Source organism: Sinohyriopsis cumingii, chromosome 10, assembly GCF_028554795.1.
Source record: "Sinohyriopsis cumingii isolate HCF-2022 chromosome 10, ASM2855479v2, whole genome shotgun sequence".
NCBI lineage: Eukaryota > Metazoa > Mollusca > Bivalvia > Unionida > Unionidae > Sinohyriopsis > Sinohyriopsis cumingii.
Genome location: NC_142970.1, coordinates 94,712,096 through 94,724,519, shown reverse-complemented (window position 1 = coordinate 94,724,519; position 12,424 = coordinate 94,712,096). Strand labels below are relative to the sequence as shown.

Below are 12,424 nucleotides of genomic sequence, written 5' to 3'. Positions count from 1 at the left end.
TTGCACTAAAAATTACAGTCATTTCTTTCAAATGCAACTATTTCAGAAAATAAAACATAATTTATGCAAACCTTTGGATATGTTACATAGACATTAATGAATAACAGATATAAGGCAATTTTTGTGCATCTAAAGTTGTTGTACTCTATACACTCAATTTCATAACAAACTGTGGAAAAATGACGAAAATATCTGAGAGACTTTCTTTAGTGATACCTCTATATAAAACATACCTTCTTTACATGCCAAAGTAGAAGCATTCTGGCTTGAATTGGGGCAGGCAAATCCAGGTTCACATTGATGGCAGTTCAGTGGGTGTCCAGAACCAGGATCAGGGTTATATGTGCCAGGATTACAAGGTGTGGGGGAAACAGTAGGCTCAGATTGTGTGCCCCATGGGCAATAATGTCCAACAGGGCACTCTATGCACTGTGTGTAGTCTGAAATAAAGTCAGGAATCATGTATCCAATATTGTTGCCATTATTGAAAGTAAATTGCATTTTTCTGTTGATGATGCTGAAATAAGATAAAGGCATTTCTTTCAAACAAGACCAAAAATGTCATGGAGGTGATGTAAGACTCAAAAGTCATTGCTCAATACTAACTTGCATATTTATTATGCCCATTAGAACAAAGATATTTGAAGACTGTTGGAAGAAAATCTGTAGTCATCCTTATTAAAGTGAGACAATGAATCTGAGTATCAATAATTTCTCTTCTTTATATTACAAACAAACTTAGAGAAAGACATGTCTTTTCCCATATTACTAGCAAACTTACAGAAAGACATGTCTTTTCACATATTACTAGTAAACTTACAGAAAGACATGTCTTTTCACATATTACTAGTAAACTTACAGAAAGACATATGTTTTCACATATTACTAGCTAACTTATAGAAAGACATGTCTTTTCACATATTACTAGCAAACTTATAGAAAGACGTCTTTTCACATATTACAAGCAAGCTTATAGAAAGACATCGTTTCACATATTGCTAGCAAACTTATAGAAAGAAAAGTCTCTTCACATATTACTAGCAAACTTACAGAAAGATATGTCTTTTCACATATTACCAGCAAACTTACAGAAAGACATATCTTTTCACATATTACTAGCAAACATATAGAAAGAAGACATGTTTTTTCACATATTACTAGCAAACTGACAGAAAGACATGTCTTTTCACAAATTACTAGCAAACTTACTGAAAGACATATCTTTTCACAAATTACTAGCAAACTTATAGAAAGAAGAAATGTTTTTTCATATATTACTAGCAAACTTACTGAAAGACATGTCTTTTCACATATTACTAGCAAACTTATACAAAGACATGTCTTTTCACATATTACTAGCAAACTTATATAAAGACATGTTTTTTCATATATTACTAGCAAACGTATAGTAAGAAGACATGTTTTTTCATATATTTGTAGCAAACTTATAGAAAGAAGACATGTATTTTTCACATATTACTAGCAAACAAATAGAGACATGGTCTTTCCACTACCATTTTTTTATAAAAGAAAGATGTTGATTACACTATTTCAATCAGGCTCCCATCCAAATTATTCATGTCATACGACAGTTTGATCATAGGTTAAAGAATATTGATGATTGGAAATCAATTGCAGTTTAATTCACAGATTTAAGTATAGCTTTTTATATTGTTAATCATAAAGTTTTACTGCATAAATTGTCATCAAATAATGTTATTACTGCATAAATTATCATCATGTAATGTTACTACTGCATAAATTATCATCATGTAATGTTCCTACTGCATAAATTATCATCATGTAGTAATATTACTGCATAAATTATCATCATGTAATAATATTACTGCATAAATTATCATCATTTAATAATATTACTGCATAAATTATCATCATATAATGTTCCTATTGCATAAATTATCATGTACTGTTTCTACTGCATAAATTAACATATGTTATTACTGCATAAATTATCATCATTTAATGTTCCTACTGCATAAACTGTCATCATATAGCGTTATTACTCTTTAAACTATCACCATGTAATGTTCTTTCTGCATAAATTATCATCTTGTAATGTTACTACTGCATAAATTGTCATATGTTACTATTGCATAAATTATCATCATGTAATGTTCATACTGCATAAATTATCATCATGTAATGTTCATACTGCATAAATTATCATTATGTAATGTGACTACTGCATAAATTATTATATGTGACTACTGCATAAATTATCATCATATAACGTTACAAAACCCTCATTATGATTTTCATCCTATCTCAAAAGCAGATTACAAGCTGTGAGGTACTGTCTCAGCTTTAAGGGACTGAAACACCTTAGTGATCGATTTTAATCCCTCTTTGATTTTCTAGTGTTTGAAGCATTCTTCATTATGCAGATGATACATTACAATATAGTAGGATAAAGATGCTCAGAGCCAACTAAATAAAGACTTACAATGTGATACAAAATAAATGTCTGATAATAATCATGGTCCAAATAATCCTAGAAGGGTGTTATCATGGTTCAAACAATAAAGACTTACAATGTGATACAAAATAAATGTCTGATAATAATCATGGTCCAAATAATCCTAGAAGGGTGTTATCATGGTTCAAACAATCCAAGAAGGGTGTTATCATGGTCCAAACAATCCTAGAAGGATGTTATCATGGTCCAAAACAATACTAGAAGGGTGTTATCATTGTACAAACAATCCTAGAAGGGTGTTATCATGATCAGTTGACCTATGTTGTGGTGTTCCACAGGGTCTGTTCTTGGACCTGTTATCTTCATTCTGTACACTCAGCCGCTCTCAAGTGTCATAGATCATCATCCAGTGTCTCACCAATTGTACGCTGATGACACGCAAATATACAAATCTAGCCACCTAGAAGTTGATGCTACCATCCAAGGTGTAGAGAGGTGCATTTCTGATGTGAAATCAAGGATGACATGAAACAAGCTGCAGATATGATAAAACTGAGGCCATTCTGATCACAACTCAAAGACTTTCTCATTCACATCCTTTACCTCAAACAATAAATTTCAGCAACACCAACATTAAATTCACACAATCAGTATGAAACCTAGGTGTTACTCTGGACAGTACTCTCACATTGCACCAACATGTCATGAACATATGCAAGGCTGCATATCTTGAGCTGAGACGCATCAGCTCAATTCGCAAATATCTTTCTGTTGATGCCACTAAAACACTTGTGTGTTCGTTAGTATTTTCAAGACTGGACTATTGTAACTCAATTCTGTCTGGTTCATCTCAGTATCTACTCCAGAAACTTCAAAAAGTTCAAAACACAGCTGCTCGGATCATATCAGAGCACACCTCCCCGCTGCTCTGTACCCTACACTGGCTATCCATTCAATCCAGAATCAAACACAAAATTTGTTCTCTGTGCTGTTTCACTGTCAGACTCTAGTCCAACATACCTATCCAATCTCACCCATGTTTACACAGCAGCAAGATACTTACGCTCCTCTTCTGACAATCGTATACTCATTATTCCCACTATGAAAACAAAGTCATATGGACAGCGTTCTTTTGCATACCAAGGCCCAGCAATGTGGAATGAATTGCCCACTGAACTTAGACACAAAGACACAGTGATCACATTCAAGAGGGCTCTCAAAACTCATGTATTTCAACTGCAAGAACAAACTTAAAGATCTAATAATGTTCCCTACCTGAAATATTCTCAGCATGTTTTTTTATTTTTTTATAATGTTTTTTCTAATTTCATGGTGTTTGTTTTTGTAATAATACTATTATATGTTTTTTATCTTATAGGTGTTGTCTAATATTGTAAAGCACTTAGTGCTTCTAAAGATTAGGCGCTATACAAAGTCCTCATTATTATTATTATTATTATTATTATTATCATGGTCCAAACAATCCTAGAAGGGTGTTATCACTGCACAAACAATCCTAGAAGGGTGTTATCATGGTTCAAACAATCCTAAAAGGGTGTTATCATGGTTCAAACAATTCTAGAAGGGTGTTATCATGGTTCAAACAATCCTAGAAGGGTGTTATCATGGTCCAAACAATCCTAGAAGGGTGTTATCATGGTTCAAACAATCCAAGAAGGGTGTTATCATTAACATTCCAAGAAGGGTGTTATCATTTTACAAACAATCCTAGAAGGGTGCAATACATTTGATTTTTCAACATTTTATCTACTGTTGTACTGAATGAGATGAACCCCAAAATTCTTCTTACATGTAGCTACTATGCACATTACAGAAGATCAGCCACATCACTATGTTACATGGATGTCATGACAAAGTCATTCCAATGTGTAACATTATGGGTTGAAAGAAAACTATATGAATATCAGTGTTATATCAGTATTTCCTTTCCTAAAAACAAAATAAAAATTGTGATCATTCCTGTGATAATGTGATGTGGTATATAACATCGTTGTTGATATACTGTGCTTTAGCACATAACACTGTTCTCATTCTAACATGTTCAGTACATCATGCAGAAAGTAGTGACGAGCTGTATACAAGACCCGTACCAGGCTGCATTCAAGAAGAATCTGCTCCATCTCAAGGCAGCCGGCAATTATAAAAGCACTTTTAATACATTATCATCTGCACTGCATTATAAGAAATAAAACAGTCTTCTTAATGCTTTTATAGTTAGTGATACAAAAGACTGCAAATAATTTGAAGATGAAATTTACCTCATGAGTATCTGTGCCAGCCACATGAAATCTGTAAAGTGAGTGAAACACAAATCATGGTCAATCAATTCCCCAATAATCAGCCCATGTTACTTACTTGTGTATCCCATATCTGGGCCATAGGTGCCTATTGGACATGGGTTCTGGATTCCCGAGGCCTGACCCCCAACACAGTAGAACCCTGCAGGACATGGCAGTCCATCCGTAGAAAAGCCCTCTGGACAGTACTTTCCAGCAGGGCAGGGTATGCAAAATGATTCACTCGTTGCATTGGTTCCATTATAGTAGGTTCCACCTAAAACGACACAAGCATATATTTAGTTCCACTGAAAGAGGCCCCGAGTGGCCAAGTGTTCTAAAGCACTCTCCGTTACGGATCACTGCCATCTCACCTCTGTCTGCGTGGCTTCGAGTCTCAGATTCAGCCAATGTGGGCATTTGAGAAAGCTTGCCAGTAGCTTCTTGTGGGTTGGTGGTTCTTTCCGGGGTTTTCCTGTATTCTTCCTACACCATTAATACTGGCCACCATGTATAGCCTATCGTGTGCTGAAAAATGACATTAAACCCTACAACAAGAACAAGTTCCACTGAAACAATTTTAAGGTAAGATTCACTAGCTCAAATTGCTTCAACTAAATAACAAAAAGTATGATTCTAGCATAACTGATGTGTTGACTGCATTCATATGCTGCAAGGATTGTTCTAGTAAAACATAACTGGAACCCAAGAAAGGTACCTTCATCAGGAAGTAGTCAAAAACAGAAGCAATTTAGAATTTATCATCATTTTTTGGAAACAAGAGAAGCACAAATGACATGTAAAACACAATTTTTTAAAAATAATATTCCATGCAGGAGCTAGTACAGCACCTGCAGTCTCTGAAGAATATTGACCTTTGGTCAAGTTGTGTGGTTTTGAGCTAAATTTACAATGCAAAAAACATTATTTTCTTATCAGTCTTACCATAATCTTGGCTGCTGCCCATCAGTGTGCAGAAACTATTTGTTTAGTGCTCTAAGTAAACACCATTCACAGAGTCTGGTCAAGGGACTAACTTCAAAACAAAAGCTATTTAGAAAAGACCATTTTTATTTAAGCCACAATGACCTTGACTCTTGACCTTTCAGCCCCAAAAATCAGTAGGCCCCTCCCATACCATGAGTGCAAGCCCTCCACACACTTTAGTAAATTTCAATGTACATGGTCCCAAAGAAAAAAATTATCTAAATGTAATAGTTCATCTTTCAGTAACAGTGACCTTGACATTTGTCACTGACCCCAAAATCAATACACTTTTTACTTGTGTAAAATATAATTAAAATTCAAAGTTTGGTCAAGGAAAATGGTAAAAAATATTGAATATTTGTGCAACAACCACTGCTTTTCTTTCAGTCACAATGACTTTCACCTTTCAGTTTTTGACTGCAAGCTTAAAAGACTTCTTTCTTACCAAAAGTGCAAGCAATCACAATATTCTGTGATGCAGAGCTAATGTTATTGTAAAGAAGCTAAGTATGAGAATGTCTGATGATTCTTTTTGTCACATGGTCATATTCATGAAACAAGGTCATGACGTCATAAATTTTAACATGACCTCATAATGTTCTTATCATGATACAGTTAATACGACATTTGTACAATTTGAAAGGTATTAAAGTGCAATTGATTTTATTTAAATCATGCAATAGAACAATTACAGATCTTGTTTCACTGAAGTCTTGAGAACCAGTTCTACGAATCAGTAAATTTATCATATTGACCTTTTATTGGTCAAGGAGAGGTTTCCTGGTTTATAAAACTATACTCAACTCAACAAAGTTCCGTAAGCATATAATGTCTAACCTCCTCTCTCTATTCTCTCATATACTCACATACATAAATATACAAACACTCTTAGAAGACATACCACATAATTTAGATTACCACACCCACCTTGATCAGGGTACTTAAGGAGCTCACTGGTTACCTTAAAATAGTAATGTAAACTGGCTCTCTCCTCTCTCTCTCTCTCTCTCTCACACACACACACACACACACACACACATATGTCATCTTCCTGAAACAAACACTGGGAGATTTTTTCTTCTTTTCAGAAATATTTCTCGAAACACAGACAGTCAGTATATAAGAAAATTCTTTATTTGCTTCAAAATGATATCATGTTTTTCAATTATTGGCCAAAGTTTGGGTTTAACATCAAGAAGTTTCCTTTGCGATTAGAGAGACAAACACATGGATATTCTACATCATTCATTGGAATATCACTCACCTGGACAAGGATACTGGTTGGGTTCTGTTGTTCCTTTCAAACAGTAATGTCCACCTGGACAAACATAGGTTGTGTAATCTTTTTCTCCTGGTCCCTGACAGTAATAACCTGTGAAACAAAAACAATAATAAATAAAATGAGACCCTATATTTCCCATGCCTGTCTTTTATTTAGCTAGAAATTACAACACTGAGCTTAATCCAATAAAACTTTAATTAATTTTAAACTACGGTGTGTTCAGACATAAAAATATGCAGATAATTTTATATGTATGGATGGAGATGCAAAAAGACACCAAGACTGGCTCAACAATAATATCCAATCAATTTTAGCATAATTTTCATTTTCAATATTGATGAGGACAATTCTAACAATGCTTGTTTACTATCAGTGAGGACAAATCAAACGATGCTGTTTCTCTAGCACTGAGGACAAATCTAACAATGCTTTTTCACTAGCACTGAGAACAAATACAACAATGCTTATTCACTAGCAATGAGGACAAATCAAACAATGCTTATTCACTAGCACTGAGGACAAATCAAACAATGCTGTTTCTCTAGCACTAAGTACAAATATAACAGTGCTTATTCACTAGCACTGAGGACAAATCAAACAATGCTTATTCACTAACACTGAGTACAAATATAACAGTGCTTATTAACTAGCACTGAGGACAAATCAAACAATGCTGTTTCACTAGCACTGAGTACAAATCTAACAGTGCTTATTCACTAGCACTGAGGACAAATCAAACAATGCTGTTTCTCTAGCACTAAGTACAAATATAACAGTGCTTATTCACTAGTACTGAGTACAAATATAACAGTGCTTATTCACTAGCACTGAGGACAAATCAAACAATGCTGTTTCTCTAGCACTAAGTACAAATATAACAGTGCTTATTCACTAGCACTGAGGACAAATCAAACAATGCTTATTCACTAACACTGAGTACAAATATAACAGTGCTTATTCATTAGCACTGAGGACAAATCAAACAATGCTGTTTCTCTAGCACTGAGTACAAATATAACAATGCTTATTCACTAGCACTGAGAACAAATATAACAATGCTTATTCACTAGCACTGAGTACAAATCTAACAGTGCTTATTCACTAGCACTGAGTACAAATCAAACAATGCTGTTTCTCTAGCACTGAGTACAAATCTAACAGTACTTATTCACTAGCACTGAGGACAAATCAAACAATGCTTATTCACATCATTGACAACATATATAGCAATGCTTATTCACTAGCAATGAGGACAAATCAAACAATGCTTATTCACATCATTGACGACATATATAGCAATGCTTATTCACTAGCAATGAGAACAAATATAGCAATGCTTATTCACTAGCACTGAGGACAAATCTAAGAATAAGATTTGTACTATAAGGGTTTCCAACATTTTTTAGAAGCACTTACACGCCTTAATATGATATGTAAAAAGTGATGAAACTGAGCTTATGACTGTAAAAAGGTTTTTATAAGTGGGGACATTGCCAATTTTGCCTGAGACTAAGTAATTATTTTTTTTATAAGTAAAGACATTCCAACTGAATCTGAGACTATACAGAAAGGTGGTGATAAGTGAGGACATTCCAATCATGGATGGGAATGATTGTTTCAAGATTTACCCAATATAATAATGAATTTATTTATCAAGACAAAAATCATGTCAAAATCAGTTTCGTGATCAAGTCTACTTAATTAAGAATAAATGCAAAAGTCAGCTCTATGACAAAAATTAATTCAAGCATGAATGCATAAATAAGTTCTATGACCAAAACAAATTCAAGCATGAATGCATAAATGTCTTATGACCAAAACCAATTCAAGCATGAATGACCAATACTAATTCAATTATGAATGCATTAAATATAATTTATGACCAAAACCAATTCAAGCATGAATGACCAATACTAATTCAATTATGAATGCATTAAATATAATTTATGACCAAAACTAATTCAAGTATGAACACATATCAGATTTTATGACCAAAACTAATTCAAGTATGAAAGCCTAAATAAGTTTTATGACCAATACTAATTCAAGTATGAATGCCTAAATATTTTTATGACCAATACTAATTCAAGTATGAATGCATAAATAAGTTTAATGACCAATACTAATTCAAGTATGAAAGCCTAAATAAGTTTTATGACCAATACTAATTCAAGTATGAATGCCTAAATATTTTTATGACCAATACTAATTCAAGTATGAATGCCTAAGTAAGTTTAATGACCGATACTAATTCAAGTATGAATGCCTAAATAAGTTGTATGAACAAAACCAATTCAAGTATGACTGTATAAATAAGTTATATGAACAAAACACATTCAAGTATGACTGTATAAATAAGTTTATGACCAAAACTAATTCATGGCACATTTGATTACATGGTTCTGTTAGACTAGTGCTGGATCAGCATATGATCACAACTTGGGACTAGATGCTTACAATTCAACTGTTTTTCACAACTTCGGACTAGATGCTTACAATTCAACTGTTTTTCATAACTTGGGACTAGAGGCTTACAATTCAACTGTTTTTCACAACTTGGGAATAGATGCTTACAATTCAACTGTTTTTCACAACTTCAGACTAGATGCTTACAATTCAACTGTTTTTCACAACTTGGGACTAGATGCTTACAATTCAACTGTTTTTCATAACTTGGGACTAGATGCTTACAATTCAACTGTTTTTCACAACTTGGGACTACATGCTTACAATTCAACTGTTTTTCATAACTTGGGACTAGATGCTTACAATTCAACTGTTTTTCATAACTGCAATGCATTTAAATATTTGCTTACAATTAAACTATTTTTCACCACTGAAAAGATTAAGAATTATGTGATTTTGGAAAATTTATTTGCACAAAATATGCAAACAGAACTCTGATGACATGAAAAAGATACTGAAAATTCTAATTTCCAAAGGTACCATGCAACCTGCTTGATACATGTGTCATGTTTGCTTGAAATACACTGAACAGCATGTGAAATTTGGTTGAAATTGGTCCAATAGTTTTGAGAAGCTGAAAATAGTAAGTGTTGATGGGCAATGGATCAATGGTAGGATGAAGGATACTTAATGGACACTGGATCATGCCATTTACTCACTTAGACTCATGGTCAAGATAAAAATGTAAAAATAACTTGTATCAGGTTTGAAATCAGCATGCAGAAGAACATAATTTTAACTTACCTGATGGACATGCAATACATGCATCTGCACTGAAGGATCCATTTAATGGGTTATATGTCCCAGGTGGACATGGGTGAGAGTTCAAGCCATCACACCAACTGCCACTTATACAGAGGTCAGTGGCTGGAGCAGGACTGGTGGAGCGCATTGAGCATGTATAACCTGGGTTACATGGCTGACAAGTCACACTACCATTTGTTGAGTATGTACCAGGTGGACACTCCGATTTCTTTGATGCTGGAAAAATGGAGAGAAAATAAGGTTAGTCAGGGAAAAGAGTGACAGAGACAAAGACAGAGTGACTGACATAAACACAATAACTGAAGAGTGACAGACAGTAACACAAAAAATGACGACCCTAGTGAAAATGTGCCTCAAATTTCAGTGAAACATACCAAAATTTCAGAGATTTTGCTAAAAATTTCTGAAAATACTAGTGAGATTTTGTTATTGAGATTTCACTGAAATTTCGTTGAAAAAATATCAATGAGAAACAGTACTTCACTGACACTATATCTAACCTTTATTCCATTTATATAGAATTTAGTTTTTATTTCTTGTACACTTTGAAAAAATTCTCAGCATAACTTATATTTCACATTTCTGAGGGGTCAAATTTTTTTGTTCATTTTGGGAACAATAACTTCTTCACACATTTTCTCTATAATTTTCATTAACGTGGTCAATAAAGTGTTGTATAATTTATATCCAATAACACATTTGGAAACCTTTGAAATACCTGGAAAAATTAAGGAAATTTCTGTAAATAGTCTATAGTAACTCTGAAATTTCACTATTTCAATCAAATGGGACTAAATGCTTACAATTCAACTGTGAAGTCTCACTAAAATTTCAATGAAATTTTAATGAAATATCCCTTCATTTTCAGTAAACATTTGGGTCTAAATTTTTTGTGAAATACCACCAAAGTTTCAGTTAAATATTTATGAGATCACCAACAAATTGCAGTGAAATATCACTAATATTTTTAATAAAACTTACAGTGAAATTTCTCTGAAATGCTTGTGAAATTTTACAGAAATTTCAGTCAAATTTCCACTAGGAAGTAACACAGAGACAGAGCAACAGACAGAGGCTGACATATATTCAATAACACTGGGAGACAAACAATACAATAATACAGTGTCAGAGTAACACAGAGACAGACCGACCGATAGAGACTGACATAGACATAACAACACAGAGACAAAGCATCAGATAGAGACTGACATAGGCTCAATAGCAAAGAGAGACAGACAGTAACAATAATACAGAGTGATACTAACACAGAGAGACATATAAACACTGGCATAGACACAACAACACAGAAAAACAGACAGTAACAATAATGCAGAGAGACACTAACACAAAGACAGAGAGACATATAGAGACTGGCATAGACTCAATAGCACAGAGACATACAGTAACAATAAAACAGAGTGACACTAACACAGAGACAGAGAGTCATATAGAGACTGACATAGACTCCGTAGCACAGATACACACAGAGCAACAATAATACAGAGTGACAGTAACACAGATAGACATATAGAGACTGACATAGATTCAGTAGCACAGATACACAGAGAGTAACAATAATACAGAGTGACAGTTACACAGAGAGACATATAGAAACTGGCATATACACAATAACAGAGGGAAGGTTTAAATCTTGAAAAGTTCATACTATAAAATGGTTGACAGTCCCGTTTACAAGATATATCCCACCTGATTATATATTGGACTGACCAAAAGGAAAAACTTGGAACTGTGCACTTGAGCAATTATCAGGGTGAAAGTAGCTTTAGTGACCTGTCACAATCTTAAGTAATTCTTGAGAAAGAATCAAATGTAATAAATGTAGATTTAATGACAGACCTTCAGGTGATGGACAGATGTAGCCAGCTTCACAAACTGTGCAGTTGGTGGACAAAGCCACACTATAGAATCCCAGTGGACACCGTATGGACATTCCGACTGTATTCGGACAGTAATAGCCTTCCAGACATTCTGTACATGCCATCTGACCTCCTAGAGAATATGTCCCTGGGGCACAGGCAGTTCTGTGTAATAAATAAAACACATTATATAAGTGCTAACTACTTATTAAATTTATGAACTGTGATGGATGGTTTCTATCTTTGCAAAGTTTGGAAAGTCTATGATAGAGATAATCATAATGCAGCCAGTTGCATAAATTTCATATAAACT

At 33.9% G+C, this 12,424-nt stretch overlaps 1 protein-coding gene across 1 annotated transcript in view; it reads right to left on the bottom strand.

Moving 5' to 3' along the window:
• LOC149790601 (uncharacterized) overlaps window positions 1–12,424 on the bottom strand; it is a 400,967-nt gene that overhangs the window by 295,706 nt on the left and 92,837 nt on the right. The window contains exons 15-19 of the mRNA XM_089972700.1: window positions 12,092–12,276; window positions 10,214–10,450; window positions 6,986–7,093; window positions 4,814–5,011; window positions 234–440 (exon numbers count right to left, since the gene is read on the bottom strand). Of these exons, the coding sequence (XP_089828826.1) occupies window positions 234–440; window positions 4,814–5,011; window positions 6,986–7,093; window positions 10,214–10,450; window positions 12,092–12,276 (935 nt within the window). The remainder of the gene's footprint in view (window positions 1–233; window positions 441–4,813; window positions 5,012–6,985; window positions 7,094–10,213; window positions 10,451–12,091; window positions 12,277–12,424) is intronic.